Below are 18,730 nucleotides of genomic sequence, written 5' to 3'. Positions count from 1 at the left end.
CACGCAGCTTCCTTACTGCCGTTGCTGCTGTAACCTCAACACAAACAATCACTTGGAGGAAGTCATCAGAGATAATGAGGTGCTGTTTCCAAAAATGGATGGAGGTTTTTCCCTACGCTGTATTTCCACTGCAGTCACTCTAAGCAAGCAAATGATTGCTCATAGAGAATATCAATTCAGGAAAGCAGGTAAACATTTTTTTCTGGGACTTTATGTTCTTGTTATATTTTAGGTATAAACTGTATGTGTTAAATGTCTCAATATTCCTAATATCAATTGATCTTTTTCTATGAAATATTATTTATACATATTTGTGAACTTGTCCTGTGCTGTAAATTATACATAAATATTTATTTTGTCATTAGCATGCAGAGTCATTTGTTTGACTACAAATCTTTGGGAGTCATGGAAAAATGTCAAAGTCGAAATATACTCTATCTGTATTTTTATAGAACACATTTAACACCCAGTGTCTTGTCCAAGGACACTTCAACAGTGGACGTTCTGAGCCCAGATTGTAACAAATCTTGATGATTTATTTTCTTTATCGTCCCCGCAACTCCGTCGTAAACCGAGAACTACATAAACTGAAGTGAAATACCCGGAACACTGCATTCTTATTTATAGCCAGCAGAGAGCGCTGTTGTCATTAGAATTGTGGATCGAAAGAGGCCGGTCCTCCTCCGTCCTTCAAGGCAAGTCAAGAAGTTGTGTAACCAGTAAATCCACCGTGGGCGCAACACGTGAAAATAGAAAGAGGCGAGTATCACCCGATTTCCGGGAACATTATTCATTCTTCACTTCCAGTTTGTGCTCCTTCAACGACCAGCCGCTTGACGCCCTCCTAAAAAGTCCATGTATGCGGTACGTATGAGGAGTCAACATTTGTTTACGCATTAGCTTTGTTTTTGCGTGGCTCGGAATCCTCTGGTACGTTAGTTTGACAACTGTCAAATCAAAGCCCGTTTTTTTTTACGTTTTGTTATGGTGTTGCACATCAGTCACTACTGTTACTACGACCATTACACTCCTCTACACAAGCTAGTAACATTGCGATGCATATTTTTTTAAAATGATATAGATGAGGAAAGCGTCATAGTTGTGTATTTCTATTTTGTCACTTCTCTCCAAATCATGACCAAAATGACAGCGCATGGACAACCAAAACGAGTCTGTTTTAATTACCAAAAGTCTATTTAGTAATATTGTATGCAAGAATAACGTTACGCCGTTGAAACTTTCACCGTGCTTCAAGTGCAAGTGGTTTAAAAGATTCTACAATTAGAATGAGTCAGCAGAAATCGAAAGTAACTACAACTTCCAGTTCTTCTCCATCTGCATAGATGATATATAGTTTATTTTTGCTAGATCATGAATAAATGACCTAATGAAAATGCCTTTCACTATGACAGTTATTTAGCTATGCAAACTACAACCATTCAATAGAGACACCTCTTGCATTGGATGAGCCGAGATTGTGCAGGTGCCTAATAAAGTGACCTGTGATTGTATATGGGTGGGTGGGTGGGGGGAATCATTCATTCATTCATTCATGTGACTTTATCTATGCTGTCACGCGTCCGGCTTTGTTTGCTGTTGAGGAAGAAGGATCGCGAATGAGTGGTGTAATGTCACTGTTCCCCGTGACCCCGCTTGAGTGGACACACAATACATTGGGCCGGCCCCCGCGGCAGTTTCCTGCCAGGGCTGAGTGTGGCATGAATACGCGTAAATGGTCGCAAAGCAATGGCTCCCCTCTGTGACAATTGAGGAAAATCTATCCATGGACAGCAATTCCAATGAAGAACAAGGTAACAGCCTTTTAAAAGCCCAAATGGCTCAGCTGCAAATTGAGAAAGCGACGAACAATAATAGAGCTATACTTTGCTTTAATGATAGAATTATTTCTTTGATTATTTTTTATTTTTTTAACTTGATGCTTTTATCGACAAACAAAAGGATGGGATTATCACTCTACGAAGTGCACTGTGTGCTTCACCCGCATAGTGGAGCACTGGTTAGCACGTTCGTCTCACAGGGTTCGATTCGTGGAGTTTGCATGTTCTCCCTGTGCCTGGATTGGTTTCCTCTTACGTGACCCTCGTTAGGATAGGTTCGGTAGATAAATGATTGAATAGTTGGATGGATGAATAGATGAGAGGAGCTGCTTTGATTGGTCAAGAATCAAATCAGCTGAGTTCACACCCACAACGGCGCAACTAAAATAAAATAATACAAAAAAAAGTTCAGCAAATTATAAAAGTTCCCCCAAAACCTCGTGTGCATTGTAAAGGGTATTTCTCTTTCTTATGTACTCGAGCAATTACTGCATTTACATGACAAAACAATGCAAAATGGATGTACAGACACAAGTTTGCATGTGAACCGTAATTCCACCTTTCATCCTTGTGATTTTCCAGAAGCGGTGTCAGCGCCAAGTGTCAGGATGAGATGTCGTCTCATAGCGGCTCCTTTGTGCAAATCACGTTCGATGACATCCACTTCTTCGAGAACTGCGGCGGCGGCAGCTTCGGAAGTGTCTACCGGGCTAGATGGATCTCCCAGGACAAAGAGGTGGCGGTGAAAAAGCTGCTCAAGATTGAGAACGAGGTGGGAGTCGTAATTACCCGGGGCTTTTCATGTACACTTTGTACTTTTTAATTGTCACTATAGTAATCATTTTAATTGCCAGCCCATTTAGTGGGATGTGGCGACTTGCGCTCACATCATTCATGGTCATTATACTCCCCCACTATCAGAAACGTGTCGCAAAAGAAACACTATTAGCAAATCCTGTTTAGCACATTCTCAACCCGAGGTGCCTCCGATTCAAGCAAATGCTCATTGTCGACAAGAAAAAGAATCATATTTGAAAAAGCTTCGTTTGTCAGGTTCTGACAGCATACTTTGAATATCTTGTTTTGAAACTCTTCTACAATATCACAGACTGAACTTCAGTCAGGGCTGCAGAGATCAATGCTAGTAAAATAAAAAAAAAATCAACTTTTAAGTGGGGAAGCAATTGTTTGCTTAATTACAGTGTTTTGCTACAGTTAGTCTTAAGTGCTTTTGTCAGGTTTCTGTTCAATATCCATACAACTATAATAAAGAATATCTGACACCACCAAAAATGCTTTCATTTATAAATGAATCCAAACCTAGCATTAATATTGATCATATTGTTTTAAAAATTGGGGTTTGTTTCATTAAATGGTCTGAAATGTCACTGCTTGTTTGTAATGTTTATTTTTTTTCTTCCTGTTTAACAAAAACAATATTTCCTTTTTATTCCACCACCCAGGCTGAAATCCTCAGTGTGCTCAGCCATCGTAACATCATCCAATTTTATGGCGCCATCGTTGAGGCCCCCAACTATGGAATCGTCACTGGTATGTGATGTAAAAAAAAAAAAAAAATTGTACTACTAATGTAATACTTTGTTCCCACCCAAAAAAGTTGGGCAATAGTTAGACTCCATAATGCATTTCCAATTGCTGCTGCTGTTTGGAACAGAAATGGATTTGTTGGAAAGTAGCTAGCTAGCGGGTGTCTGTTTATTCAAAGGTGAGTCATCGCAGAAAGTGTTTATTGAGGATCATTTATAATTTCCTGTGTTGAGACACAACGCTCCGACAGCCAATATGCGCGTCTCCTTTTATGACTGCAACCCCACCTGCCACCCACAGCAAAAGAATATTGGTTACAAGTTCAAAGTGTGATGCTGATATGGAGAAAAAAAAAATCAGTCAAGAAGTGATTGAAAACTACTAAAACGCAGAAGCCCTTCCTGTTTGTGTCATATAATTTGCGGAATGTGAAGGCAACGTATTAAGGTGCAAGGTGCAGTCGCAGACAGGAGTTGACTTGTTGTCGCTCCTTATTAATGTTTTGCTTTTCTAATGTCTGCGAAATCAACTTTTAAACAGACATGCTGTACGACATGTTCACAAAATAATGCTGCATGTCTGTAGCGGGGGAATATAAATTTAAGGAAGCAGGCTTGCTGTCCAACGTAGTTTTCACTTCCAAATGGTTTGCTAAACAGTCATGCTATAAGAGCAGAAGTGTTCTGAAAACAGATTAAGCCTACGGTTAATCTACTATTAATCCTTTTAATACGACGATTAAAAGGTCACTCAACTGGTCACAATTATAAAACAAACCCAAATTTGACAGGTTAAAAAAAAAAAAGCGTAATCTGCCATCAAAACAATAATAAGAATATTTTTTGACGGTAATTCAATCAAAAATCCGATCAATATGTTTTTCCCGTCAGTGCTCTGCCAGGCACATTTTTAAATGCCCTGTTTATAGCAAGGAAAGCAACAAAAAGTCCTGTCACATTTACTAGTTAACCTTCAGAGAATCTCCCAATGTTATTCATTGGTCTGTTTATTTCTGTGCTTTCCTGTTTCCTGCATAGAATATGCTAGTGGCGGCTCACTGTACGACTACCTTTCCTGTGAGGAGAGTGAAGAAATGGACATGGGGCATATCATGACGTGGGCTACAGAGATCGCCAGAGGTGAGATAAGTTAGCCGTTAGTCGTCATAAGGTTCTTTTTTTGTTGACAAGCTTTACGTGTACATAAGCAACCCTTGCATACAGTGTTCATCCAAAAACTAAGCAGATGTTTTATTCCTACCTTTGTGTCTTTAGTGTCAGTACATTAAAAAAAAAAATCTGGTTAATAATTCATTGTTCTCTTCATTTTTACTTTAGGAATCCATTATCTACACTCAGAGGCCCCTGTAAAGGTGATCCACAGAGACCTGAAGTCAAGAAATGGTACTGATAACATTTTTCGCCCAAACATTAGGCACACCTGCTTAAATCAAAAGACTTTAGACATACATAATGATAATTTGTGATTTTTGCTGTGAGTGGACATTGTAATTTTCATGGAATTGTTTTTATTTTTTGTAACAGAGAACATATGATTTGTCTTTCAGTTGTCATAACAGCAGAAAAAGTCCTCAAGGTAAGTGTCATTTTATGAACCGAGCATAAAAAAAAATCCAAGCCAAAATACAGCATGTTGCCACATCTGCTACATACTCCAAAGCGATTTTAGTTCTGAAGGTTTTTTTTTTTTTTTCTCAGATTTGTGACTTTGGGGCCTCCAAGTTTCTGACCCACACAACGCACATGTCGCTAGTGGGCACCTTTCCGTGGATGGCTCCTGAGGTCATCCAGAGCCTGCGAGTGTCTGAGACCTGTGACACCTTCTCCTACGCTGTGGTGAGTGGCAACAACCAGAAGCCGAGCAAACGGAAGAGAAAGTTGGGAAACTCACGTGATCACGAGTCAACTCGTAGTGAGGACTGTAACGACGTACGGAGCGGTTGGTTGTGTAAGACTAACCACAGTTTGTTAGGTTGGATTTGCAAGCAGTTCCTTCAATTCCCAAAAAAATGCATGTTAATCTAAAACTGATTTCAAAAAGGCCAGTTCAACTGAAGAATTTTTGTAAACATTGTTTTTGGAGTGTTTTTAAATGTCCATTGTTATAAAGTTGGAGTATATTAATGTGTGACAGGTGCTTTGGGAGATGCTGACACGCGAGGTTCCATTCAAAGGCCTGGAAGGCTTACAAGTGGCTTGGCTTGTCGTGGAGAAGGAGGAGGTATTTTTTTTCCCCACCCATTTCCAAATTCTATTGAAAAAATAATTTTGACATGTATTTGCGTTTCAGAGGTTGACCATCCCCAGCGGCTGTCCTGCCAGCTTTGCAGAGCTGATGAGGGATTGCTGGATGACGGATCCAAAAGTGAGTCCCGCTCGCACCGGCCTCGAGAGCCGCAACATGGCACGCCACTGAAACGACTCCTCTGGATTCAGGATAGGCCAACGTTCAAGCAGATCCTGTCTACTTTAGAGACCATGGCGAACGACAGCCAACTTCCCCAACAGTGCAACTCTTTCCTCCACAACAAGTCTGAATGGAGGTAACGTAATGAGCCATTCGGGCAGGCCAACCCGATGTATTGACGACTCAATGTGCACTCAGCCTAAAGGAAATTGCAAAGAATGACGTGGAAATGTGGCTGACGGGGGTCGGGAAATACAAAAAAAGAAGTGGAGATGGTTCATATAGATCTTTAATGACTCGACTGATGGCGGCAGAAAGGCATGAAAACCTTCGACGACTCCTCCATCTGGATATATTTCCTCTCTTTACCCATAAGGCCCTAAAAATAATCACCATCTTTTTCAAGTCGAAGTGTTTAATTGGGCTGTGTGAGCAGCTGGAGGTTCAGTTGATGTTCGGCACAGCCTGAGTCTCAGCTGCGACTTTATTCTGCCTCAGCTCCTCGCCGTGCGACAGCTTCTTCACAAAGTCACGCTGGCGCCGACACGGACGCGCAGGTGAGCCGGGCTCCAAATAGCCCGCGGGTCACGCGCGCCGAGTTCAGTCCACTCCAGCCCGTCGGTCCGAGAGTTGTTTATGCGTGTTTGAAGTTCTTGGAATACTTATGGAGTACTGTTTGCGTGTTCTGTCAGGGAAAGTTTGCACAAAGTAAATATTGGAGTTTGGATTTTTGCTTGACCTTTAACAAAGGGGCATGACCTTTTAGAAAACAGAACAACTGACCTGTGAGAGTAAGGCAATGTGGTTCTGAATGATATTGTCATCGTAATCACTAAACACTATTCACTGATTTGCGAAATCTACCAAAACTCAACTTGAAATATAAATTGAAAAATAACCAGAAAATAAACAACTGTGTAAAATAATAAAATATTATAAAAATAACAATAAAGAAACATTAAATAAGAAAATAATCATAAATAATTTTCAGTCAACCAGAAATGTCAATGTCACATATCCGACTTTTTTTTTGTGGCCATTCAGGTGCGAAATTGAAGCCACCCTTGAAAGACTGAAGAAGCTGGAGAGTAACCTGAGTAGCAAAGAGCAGGAACTGAAGGAGAGGGAGCGCCGTCTGAAGATGTGGGAGCACAAACTCATCGAACAATCCAACAGCCCGGTGAGTCACCCCTCAGCACTTCACCTTGTCACAACCTTGCTTCAAAGTGGCCTCAACAGCGTCTCCTGTCGGCCAACTAACATAATACCCCCCCCCCTCCAGTAGATGAACCACATGAGGCAACATGGGAAGTAAAATGCGTTGAAATAAATTCTGTGCAATGCAGCCATGAAGTGAAATTTGCATCATATTTAAATATCAATTCAATTTCAAAATGCATTTTATGGCTGGACATTTTGCAACATCCATATTCCATATGTCTTTGCTGTGTGGCTCCGAAGTGAAAAGCGAAATCGAATTTTCTGCACAGTGCTGCCTTATCAATCAGTCAAGTGGAATCGCCACTAATGCAGGATTGGTGTTGTAGAAGAACTTGTTTCTAGATTAATTACTTGTAAACCATTAGCTATAATTACAGCCTATAAAAGCACTATTTTGTGTGCTTCTTGTGCGTTTTATGCATTTAGTCTGTCATTCAGAAAATAGAACCATCTGACAGAGAAATAAATTCTCCATTGAGTCGTCACCCTATGGACATTATGGAAGTCATTTGGTGTATGCTTGATGTGGCATGCTGTGAAGAAAGAAGCCACAAGCGCACAGGAAGGCCAATCTTTTATGATGAAGTGACATTTTGCTGACATTAAGATTGGCCAATTTGTTCTGAATGTGGCGGAGTGCAGTTGTTGCGGCAGTCTCTCACTTACTGAGATGTCCTCGGGCCCTTGTGTGAAGTACTTAATAATAAGGCCAAAAATAATTGGCTGTTTTAATAATTATGATGTTTCGGCAGATTTGGAAATACCGCCGCTCTTATATACACATAATTCGACTATACGCTGTTCAGTTGGTTGGTGGCGTTGTTCACATTGGGAGCCTGGCAGATTGAATTTCCATACCATTTTTTGTTAGCTGAAGGATTTAAAAAAAAAAAAAGGATCCAAACGATGAATTGATTGTCCAAATAATCTATGAATTTGATCATTGATTTAGTTGTTGACGAAACGATTAATCGTTACCCCCTCTAAAGTATCTGAAATATGAGGTTTTGTTTTTTTATTTCAAAATAATTTCATGCAAAAATAAAAGTGACAGTTTAAATTCTTCTTAAATGTTCTTTTTTCACCTGTCATTTGATTTCTAAATTGCTTCTCGTATCTTCATTGCTTTCCATGTGCGGTGATGAAGATCCCACATAAAACTTGCTTCAGGTTGGACAGAGAGAGGATACAGGAATAGCACGTGCAGTACATCTAAAAAGCCTTCATGGGTTTGATTACCCAGCATGCCTTTCATCCGCTGCGCGATTTCAAAAAAAAAAAAAAGCAGATTGTGCAGATTTCCACACAACGACACATCACATGTTTGAAGAAAGCACACAAGCAGTCCATGTGTTGAAAAGTGTTAGTCGAAAAGAGTTTGAATGCGCTTGGTTGCAAAGCGCAGCATGGAGGAGGCGGGAAGTGCCGGCGGGCGGGGCCGAGCGTCTTTATGCCGCGTACTGTATGGCGCCAGCCACTGTTTATGGAGGCCCGCATTCAGCTCTTAATCTGAAGGAGACGCTGAAAGGAGATGACTCCCTCACTTAGTCATCTTTCCTCCAATTTTCCACGCCACCATTTCTGTCATCACGCGCCATTCTACCCATCACAATGACAGAGTCTTTATTTTGCCTGTCGAGTTTCTGCGCGATTACATTTATTGAGCAATAAATGATTTGTCATTCAAATAGACGGCGGCGGCGCAGGCAGATGGACATTCCAAGTCTGATAAAAGACCATTAAGAGGCCCGTTGGGGGGGGGGGGGGGGGGAAACGTACTTGTTTGGAAATGTGTCTCTTTTCCCATTTACCCTCATTTCCTAACTTGTGTTTTGTCTTTTCGCAGCTGCTGCCTACGCTCGACATCTACACGTGGACGGAGGAGCATGTGGTCAGTGTCGGAACTACACGATGCGTTATTGTTATTTACAGCTAACGTGTGCCCGTTATGCTCTGCAGTATTTCTGGATGCAGCAAATATTCGGTCAAGGTTTGTATGATTTTTTTTTTTGTGATGATTGAACCATTTATATGAGCTGACATGATCACTTTGTCCCGTAGACGCTAGCGGCTACAACATGCACCTGTATGCCGACCTATTGCGAGACAATCACATCACGGGCAAAAGGCTCCTTTTGCTGTCGGAGAGAGACATGCGCGACATGGGCATCAAGTCCAAAGGTCACGTCATGCACCTGAAGGCAAGGCCGAGAGCCAAATGTCGCCGCGTTCCCACCGCGCTCTGCTTGTCGTGATTTATGTCTCGTTTGCTCTTTGGCAGAGTGAAATTGAAAAGCTGACTAATGATTACCTCGGGCTAGTCCACTTCCCACCTCTGCTCAAGGTAGAATGTGAATGAAAGTTTTCTCTCACTTGTATCCAATTTATGTCCAAGTCCAACTTTTTTCTTTCTAGGAAGAGCTGGAAAACGAGGTGGAAAACAGTAAAAATGTTCATCTGGAACTCGTCTTTGGATACCATTGGAAGCCAGGCACTGGAAAAAACGTAAGTTTCTGACCTGACCTGGAAAGTGAATTCAGAGATATATATTTTTATATATATATATATATATATATATATATATATATATAAATACACCTGAAAATGTGCAAAAACTGAGAACCACATTTGCTCCTCCTCTAGCATATACAAACACAACCGCCTTTGTTTGCATCTGCAGTGGTCTGGCGCATTTAGCTAGCTAGCTAGCTATGCCAAATGCATCTTCCCTTCATATAAGGCAAAAAGAAGGGAATGTTCTCATCCATTGCCCATTCACAAAGTTAGCAATCAAGCTTGAGCACAGTCATATTTGAAAAGGTACAATGAGGTGTACCTAATATGCTGGCCAGTGAGCATAAGCGTGCACACGTTCAAACTGTTTTGTCCGAGTTGAAGCATTGATATGCCGAAGCTTTTTTCTTCTTCGCCCCCCTCCCCCCCCTCCTCATGACAGCTGTTACACTGACCATTACAGGCATCACTATGCAGGTATAAAAGCAGACAAATAAACATGTCATTCTCCTCCATGTACCACATCCAGCGCCACTCACTCGCAGCCCTTTGTGAGCCCCCCCCTCCACCACCCCACCCCATTCCCGAAAAAAAAAGAAAAGGCCGGCTCTTCACTTGCCGTTCGAATTTAATCAAAAATAGCCCATTTAGCCAGAAGTCGTTTTCTTTTTAAAAGGAAAACGTTATTTAATCTTTCAGCTGTTCATTGTCCCATCATAAATAGTCCTCTTTCAGTGTGTTCGCCAGGGCTGAAACGAGCCTGCTAATTGCCTCCCATTTCTTCTGACATGTGGTGGTTTAGTGGGTCGAAAACACAGCGGGGAGAAGGAAACAGGAGGCTGAGAAAATGAGAGCTAATTATTTTCCCCTGCCTGGTGTCAGGTTCCGTGTCAGCCTTGTTTTTACAAACTGGAAGTTTTTTTTTTTTTTTGTCTATGTGCGTGCGTTTGTGTGTGTGTGTGTGCACAAAATAAAACAAACCCACACTGCATCCCCCCCCCCCCCCCCCCCTCCTCCTCTTCGCCCCTCTTTGCTGGCGATGTCATGGAAGCAGCTGCACTTCTCAAAGACAAAATGAGGGCCTTGCGATTGAGCGGCCACCATCTGACAGCCACTGAGGGTTCCCTGCTAATGAGGATATCACCGTGCAGCCAAGTGAAAGGTGCTGAATTATGTATGAGTTGTCATTATATGCACTCGGGTCCAAGGCATCATTACGCCACATTGTTTCTGCCGGAGTGATTAGACGAGCGCCGGAGCCCCGGCGCGACCGTCCCGGGGCCAACGCCGAGGCCGCCCGCCGGCTTTCTGAGCCAGCCGCTTTCCCCTTATGAGACCCCCTCCCCTTTCCCGCAATCCGACCCCCCCCCCCCCCCTGCACGGCCCCAGCGGGAGAGGGCGAAGGCTCCTCAGACGAGTGTGTCAGCAGCTCTCCTCTGATGTCCTTCCCTGTGATCAGAGCACAATGGATCGGCTGGCGCCCTGAACCCCGTGCGCTTGAGCCCTGACCTGTGGCTCGGTGGCGGCCGTTTGGGGATGGGCGGAATCATTACTGCTTCGTCAGCATGTAGTATGCAAGGGGGGGTAAAAGGAGGCATTGTTCACATTTGGACCCCCCCCCCCCCCACCGTGAGGATGTGATGTGAGGAGGAAAACAACGGCAACTGGTTTGCTAGGCAACACTTTCAGATGCAACTGTGCACTTTTCTGCCTTTGGGGTCCCGATTGGAATTCCCAAACCAAGTTATTTCATGAAATTGAGTCAATTCAACATTTTGTACGAGTTATTGTCAAAGCTGGCCACTTTGTCACCAATAGGCAATTGTGGGTTCGTTGACACTACAACCAATGTAGCTCAAACAGAATATATTCACACTTCCCGTCCAAAAGTATTGGAACGGCAAGGACATATCTACAAAACCAAGAAAGTACTTGCGGGAAAGTGTTCCCATTCCTTTCCGAGGCACTGCCGCAGAACTCCCTCTAGGTTGTGCTGTCGCTTCACATGAAAAAGTTTTCCTCACATAGAAAAGTGGCATGCTCAATTTATTTTATTTTAGACTCGCAATCAGGCAACATTTGCTGAGTGCACTAGACTGCCTGCCGTGTCTTACAATAGACCATTTCCTTGTTTAGGACTGCAAGTGGAAAATGTTTCTGGAACTCGACGGTGACGACGTGGCCTTAACTTACATCAAGGATGTCATTTTCAACCCCAATCGACAGGATGTGGAGCCCGTGCGGATGAATAAGGTTTGATGTTTTTCTCTTCCCGTTCTATTCACTCTCCATCCTTGCTTGTTTGAATCACACTGACAAACAAACTTCACTTTTAATGCAGCCGCCATTTGTGATGGACAAATGGATCGTCGGGTTACAGCCAAACCAGAAAGTGGACTACACAGTCAGCTATAAGGTGAATGTTGATGACACCTGTCAATCTCGCATTTCCACTGGACTTCATTCGTCAATGGAATGGATTCGTTTTTGAGGGGAGGAGCTCACTTCGCTCCTCAATTCACTTCAACATAGTTCCTTGATACCATGATGCCACAAGAGGGCACCATAGCTCTCAAAAACAGTGTTTGGTAGAAATCGAGCTTAGCTGTCCTTTCCAACAGAGTAACGTCAAGTTACCAAAGTCAACCAAATACAGCTGCCCCATGACGTGGTCTCCGCTTGGAGGACAGGATGCCATCAAAACCGTGGAGCTTGACATCGAACCGACAGCCGTTCACTTTGACTTGAGTCCTCGGGGCAGGACTAACCCCGGTAAGATGTCGAACAAGAATTGACTCAGTGTTTAGCGCTGTGTAACAATACAATTGTTTTTAGACATTGATCAAGCTTGGATGTGCAGCGTGAGGCAGCAGCAAACTCAGCAGCCCAGCGCCGCCTTGACCAGCTCAGGAGCCTGCACTCTTCCTCAGTTCCTGTCGGTTCACGAAAGCCAAGCCACTTCTTACGCGGCGGCGGCGGCGCGACGCTCGCCCGTCCGCTCCCCCGCCCGCTCTCCCGGCAGCGCCTGGAACGACTCGCGTGGCTCCTCGCCCACATCCGGTCTCTCGGCCAAACTGTCGCCGCTCTACTTGGGGTCAAAGGGCAGCAGCCCGAGCAGCACCACCTCGGAAAGCATGTCAGAAAAAGAGCGGCCCGTCAGCGCGGGCATAGTGCTCGAGTATAGAAGAGAGGGCTTTTTTGGCAGCGCTCAAGGGAGGGGCAACACGAGAGGAGGCCAAAGCGCAAATAAAAACAAAAGCCCTCGACATCCAGCGAGGCCGCGGTCCAACAGTTACAGCGCCGCAGCGCAGATCCGCCCGCGCGTAATACCCGGTATCGTGTCGGTGACGGAAACCGCCAATGAGGAAAGCGAAGAGGCCAAAGCAAGCAGCGATAGCGGCTGGATCAAAGTGGAGCGCCACAAAAGGTTACCGCGACAGGATAATAAACCGGTCAGAGGTCGGCCGAGGAGAGGTGGGCGCGGAGGACGTGGTGCTGGAGGCAGGACTTAATATGGCAGCCACCATGTGTATACTATTTCTTACTGGGACTGTTTCAATTAGTGAGTTGGACAACTTTGTATATAAATGAATTGGAATGTTCTTTGGCTGCTGTATTAATGCTCTGAATATATTTAAAGTTACATGCCAAAGAGTTATTGCTCTTTGTGTACTCTACAAATTATTTGTTCCTAATGGTGCTTTTTTGCTGTAGAGAATATAGCATAAAAAGCATGCATATATTTTTAATTCAGACGTGAAAAACTATTTTTTAAAAGAATATTTTAAATAAATATCATTGAGAAATAGAGTTTGTGCTGTTTTTCCGTTCTTAATCATGAACGTGAAACATTGGAAGTTGAACGTTAACACTGGGGCAAAATCTTTCATCCAGATTGAAAAATTGATAGTGGAAGGAGGAGGAGGAGGGGGGGGGGGGATTCTTCACTGGCCCAGGATTTGGAGGGAAATCGGTCTTTTTACCCGCCTTGTATGCAAATTCTTAAGAGAAAAAATCGCGCCACGCCGAAACACATGCAAGGCACATATACGTTTGTGTTACAAAAGAAAGCTTCTTCTCATTTGTGTTGGTCAAATACATACTCGTGTTATTCTTACTTATGTTAACACGGACGTTTCACTGTTATACACTTCAAAGTGTAAACTATTCTCTTTAAACACCAAATTTGTTTTTACTCAGCTTCCAGGACGTTTCAGTGGCGCGGGAAACGAACGTGAATAGCGCGCGCTCCCGAAGGCGGATGTGTATTGTCCCTTGCTGATCTCAAGAGCCAAGCAGCAGTGCAGATCGCCTTTAACGCTCTTCTGGCTACAACTTTGAAGAAAAAATGCCTTGCACACGCTCCAAGGTAACACCAAATACAGAATTTGCTGTTTTGTTTATTCCTTGATTGTTTGCGCCATACTAAGTTCGCATTTTAAGTTCGAGTTCGTTTGAACGCGTCCGTCTTGTATTTGAATGACCTCTCTCAAGCATTGTAGATCTATACTAGTTTATAATTTAATATAAATATAATTTTGGATAAAACTCCAATATTTTCATAGTTTCACGTCTTCAGCCTAATGATGAATACAATCATTCAAAAGTTTAGGTCCAGCCCAGAACGTCTCAGTTTTGTCATGATGACGTATAACCAGTTCGGTTCTAATGTTTAAGGTGCACTTAGGTATGATTTTATTTATATATAATTACATTCTTCAGTGACACCAAAGCTAGACAGAATTGCTGAAATATGTGCTATCCTCTCAAAATGAAAGACACTTGCTTATTTGTGAGATGAACACGCTTGTGATTCTTGGTTACTTTGCCACAGAGTGCAGCAGCCCAGCCTCCCTCCACTAGGATGAATTTGAGGAGCTTCCGCAACGTCCCCCTGGTTACCATGGAGACGTCCTCTTCTTCCGACGACAGCTGTGACAGTTTTGGCTCTGATGGGGGCTTTGCAAACACGGTAATAACACGTGTGTTGTTACCGGGCGGTGACTAATGTGATGCCCGTGAGCACTGGCGCTAACAACATTTTGGATTTTAGAGGAGGGGCTCCCGAACGCCGAGGAGATTGCCTGTCAAAGCCAACACTCTGAAGGCCCCTGCAGAGGAAGATGCATGCACTGGGTTTGAGGATGAGCTCATCAACACTCAGATGGAAGCAATGGTGACTATAAAAGAAGGCACTGGTGATAATGTTTCATTATGATGGGTTAAAAAATGTGAAAAAAAATATTTCCTTGCAGAAAGTAGATCCCGATTCTCCACCTGCGAGACGTGGAAGCAGGGCTAACCTTTTGAAGGTGGCCTTTGCTTTCCCCACCAAGAAGGCCTGCTCCAAGAGGCCGGCGTCGCAACCCCTCCTCCCTCCTCTTCAAGAACTCAACTCTGATGAGGAAGAGAATTTTATGAGCAAGAGAGCCCTGAATGTTAAAGAGAACAAAGAAATGGTAGCCAAGATTTGCTTGATCCGTGGTGAACTGATCAGAATGTCACTCATCCATTTTATTTTCTTTCAGCTTGCTCAGCTGATGGCAGAGCTCAACAAAGTACCTGGATTTTTCCCCAAGCCGATGACATCACCAACGGTAAGGAACGTTCGACGTATTCTGATTCTCGATCAGAATATTTTGTGATACCGTGAATCCTCATCACGTTTCAGGCTCGACGTGCACCTCGGCGTTCCATGCCGGAAACTTTGAGGAGGAGCTCGCAGCGGCTGTCTCGGCCCCACACTCGTTCTCGCACGCTATTGGAAGGCCCGCCTAGCCCGACACCAGAAGAGGAAGAACCGGAAGACAAGTTCAGCCTGGTGCGACGAAGCCGCTACTACGAAGAAGTGGACGAGTCGGTAAGATGCCTTTGGGTCTAAGCTCGGTCAATCTGTCGTTGACGCCGCTTCGATGCTAACGACTGATCATATTTGGTGTGCAGGTTCGCCGCCGTTCCTGCAACGGCAAAAAGGCCATACCTCACGTGGTGCGACCCGTGGACGAGGTCACCGAGCATGAGCTTGCGTGCATTTGCAACAACGTGAGGGAGAAAGTGTACAACGCCGTCTCTGTGAGTCTAGCAAGAACCCACTTCTGCATAATCCTGGTTTGAAACCCTAACCCTGTCTCTTTTCCAGGGAACCACTTGTCACCAGTGCCGCCAGAAAACAGTGGACACCAAAACCAATTGCCGCAATCCAAACTGCGTCGGCGTCCGGGGTCAGTTCTGCGGCCCGTGCCTTCGGAACCGCTACGGCGAAGAAGTGCGAGACGCTCTGCTGGACACGGTGAGTTCCGTATGCGCCGTCTCCGCCCACAAACTTTGTTCGAATCTCACGTGTGCCTCATCGTCCCGACAGGAATGGCGCTGCCCGCCGTGCCGGGGCATCTGCAACTGCAGCTTCTGCCGCGCCCGTGAAGGTCGCTGCGCCACCGGAGTCCTGGTCTATTTAGCCAAATATCACGGATTTGACAATGTTCACGCCTACCTGAGAAGGTAAGGGATGCACTTGTGACATTTTTTTTTTTTTTTTTTTTTTTTACATTATAGCCATTGTTTGTCGATATTTATTGCCATTGTTGTCTCTGCAGCTTAAAGAAGGAGCTGGAAGGGATTAGTGAGTGATGAACAGCCAAAGGAGACGCTGGACAACCAACTTTGACACTTTTTTTGCCGTCAGATTCTTTTTTAATTGTTGGACTTGCATTTGAAATGATCATCTGAGCAAATTTTTATTAATTGATCACTGAATTGCCTTTCTGACAATGTTAGATTCAACCCACACTTGTTTTTACAGTTCAAGAAAAACAAACATTTACTGTATTTTTAAGTCCAATAGCAGCTTGTTACTTATTGACTGCTTTATTGTATTCTTTTATCTCTGCAGCTTTGTTTCTGCCCGCCATAATATTTCACGAGTATATACGGTCAAAGATGCTTATTTGTAGTTTTTTTTTTTTAAATATTTTCACACCACTGATGTAAAACAGTATAATTTCCCATGGCACACCTGATGGGGAATCATGAACAGATATAAATGTTGTACAAATTGAACTACAACTACAACTGCATTGTTTGAAACGTAGAGTTCACACAGTGGTTGACGTGAGCTTTCCGTGCGTGTCCAGGTCGGGGTCCACTGCTTGCCATGCAGCGATGGCGAGGAGCTTGCTGTGATGTACCGTACCGCTTATATCTCCTTCATTAGATAACTGGCGCTAATGGCGCGGAAACAATTAGCGCTCTCTAATGGGAGTCTTGTACCTGTAAATCATTTTATCCTGCTCTCTGGCTCATTTTCTGCTCAGCCTTGTGATTCTGGACACATGATGACTAGAACTTAACCCTCTGTGAGGACTACTTCATTCAGCTTGGAACGTGTTTATATTATACATTGTTTATCTTCAAGTCGATGGCATTTAAACAAAATTAGAAACAACAATTTAAGAAAACAACAATCGTGATGTGTGTCATGAGCCAGCAATCAAGATTTCGACAAGTCCAATAAAGATGATAATAAACTGTTTTTATTTACAGCAGTCTGACACGCTCGCCTCTGACAGTAAAAAAAAAATAAACATCAAAATGTAACATTTTCAAATCTATGATTGGTATAATAACGATCCACTTGAGAATGCAGCTCTTTTTTAGTTTTAAATGATCTTCCACTTTGGGGTGATGAATATTTGGCCAAGTAATTGTTTACAACGCTTTGGCATTGAGCTGATCTGCTAATCACGCTATGAAATACAATATTTATTCATTAGAGCAGATTTAATGAGGCCTCGCGGTGCTAATTATGAAAACCAGCGTAGCAGTAAATGAGCAGCGTGTGGCGGCGGGCTGCGGGGTACCGCTAACCGAGGGGGGGGGGGGATGTCAAGAGGGGGGGGGGGGGGGGTCATGACGAACAAGCAGCCGTGACATCACATGACGGACGCAGGTGCTTCTCTGCACGCCTCAATTTTGAGGTGCTTCAAATGGCATTTTATATTTTGGGGTCACTCAAGGTAAAGTTATCAACTTTAAAAGTGAAAAGAGAACGAATCCAGCCGAAGTTACATGTCAAGTTGCTCCCATGTTATCTTGCTCCCCGTCTCGAGTTACAACTGCTATGATAAAGCAGTCTTGTGTTTCGCGACTGCAGATTCGTCACAAGTGACTTGGAACTTGCCTGATTGCAAAACTGTTCAAGTTCTCAATAAAAAAAAGCTGAACGAAACGTCTCGTTTGCATTACTGCACACCACCATTTTCAGGTGTACCTAATAACAGGCCACTTCATTAGGGAAAAATCATGGCCAAAGTTTAAGTAAAAGTGAAAAGTGCCACACCCGCCTTCACCCCCACTTTTTGATTGGCTGTTTGATCCGTGACGTCACACGGACACTCCATTAGGAACACCGCCATTTTCAAGTGTACCTAATAACAGGCCACTTCATTAGGGAAAAATCATGGTCAAAATTTAAATGAAAGTGAAAAGTGCCACACCCAAACAACCCCCCACTTTCTGATTGGCTGGTTGATCTGTGACGTCACTTGGACACTCTATTAGGTACACCGCCATTTTTTGGTGTACCTAATCACAGGCCACTTCATTAGGGAAAAATCATGGTCAAAGTTTAAATGAAAGTGAAAAGTGCCACACCCAAACAACCCCCCACTTTCTGATTGGCTGGTTGATCTGTGACGTCACTCGGACACTTCATTAGGTACACCGCCATTTTCAGGTGTACCTAATCACAGGCCACTTCATTAGGGAAAAATCATGGTCAAAGTTTAAATGAAAGTGAAAAGTGCCACACCCAAACAACCCCCCACTTTCTGATTGGCTGGTTGATCTGTGACGTCACACGGACACTTCATTAGGTACACCGCCATTTTTTGGTGTACCTAATCACAGGCCACTTCATTAGGGAAAAATCATGGTCAAAGTTTAAATGAAAGTGAAAAGTGCCACACCCAAACAACCCCCCACTTTCTGATTGGCTGGTTGATCTGTGACGTCACACGGACACAGGTGTACCTAATCACTTCATTAGGGAAAAAGTTTAAGTGAAAGTGAAAAGTGCCACACCCGCCCTCACCCCCACTTTCTGATTGGCTGGTTAATCTGTGACGTCACTCGGACACTCTATTAGGTACACCGCCATTTTCAGGTGTACCTAATCACAGGCCACT

The 18,730-nt window shown here is 43.7% G+C and overlaps 2 protein-coding genes across 4 annotated transcripts; both read left to right on the top strand.

The window, feature by feature from the left end:
• Positions 1–45: 45 nt before the first annotated feature.
• Positions 46–13,455, top strand: map3k20a (mitogen-activated protein kinase kinase kinase 20a). Of its 3 annotated transcripts, XM_085920297.1 has the most exons (21): positions 46–188; positions 628–864; positions 2,421–2,610; positions 3,302–3,389; positions 4,424–4,525; positions 4,724–4,789; positions 4,954–4,982; positions 5,105–5,242; positions 5,541–5,627; positions 5,697–5,771; positions 5,843–5,949; positions 6,858–6,993; positions 8,881–8,925; positions 8,994–9,024; positions 9,096–9,235; positions 9,316–9,378; positions 9,450–9,539; positions 11,685–11,801; positions 11,890–11,964; positions 12,170–12,320; positions 12,384–13,455. In XM_085920297.1, exons 2-21 carry the CDS (start codon positions 860–862, stop codon positions 13,058–13,060), a joined length of 2,412 nt encoding a protein of 803 aa, XP_085776423.1. In that variant the 5' UTR covers positions 46–188; positions 628–859; the 3' UTR covers positions 13,061–13,455. The 3 variants fall into 3 exon arrangements, with proteins under 3 accessions (XP_085776423.1, XP_085776425.1, XP_085776424.1); XM_085920299.1 differs by lacking the exons at positions 46–188; positions 628–864 and adding an exon at positions 894–1,307; XM_085920298.1 differs by lacking the exons at positions 46–188; positions 628–864 and adding an exon at positions 1,541–1,811.
• A 41-nt stretch (positions 13,456–13,496) lies between these two features.
• On the top strand, positions 13,497–16,610 carry cdca7a (cell division cycle associated 7a). Its single transcript, XM_085920526.1, has 10 exons — positions 13,497–13,917; positions 14,383–14,520; positions 14,602–14,724; positions 14,804–15,007; positions 15,077–15,145; positions 15,220–15,408; positions 15,492–15,620; positions 15,688–15,837; positions 15,910–16,046; positions 16,142–16,610. Exons 1-10 carry the CDS (start codon positions 13,897–13,899, stop codon positions 16,173–16,175), a joined length of 1,194 nt encoding a protein of 397 aa, XP_085776652.1. The 5' UTR covers positions 13,497–13,896; the 3' UTR covers positions 16,176–16,610.
• Positions 16,611–18,730: the final 2,120 nt, after the last annotated feature.

The sequence above is a fragment of the Syngnathus leptorhynchus genome, chromosome 9, assembly GCF_054491065.1.
Source record: "Syngnathus leptorhynchus isolate UIUO chromosome 9, UIUO_Slep, whole genome shotgun sequence".
NCBI lineage: Eukaryota > Metazoa > Chordata > Actinopteri > Syngnathiformes > Syngnathidae > Syngnathus > Syngnathus leptorhynchus.
This window is presented reverse-complemented; position numbering and strand designations above follow the sequence as displayed.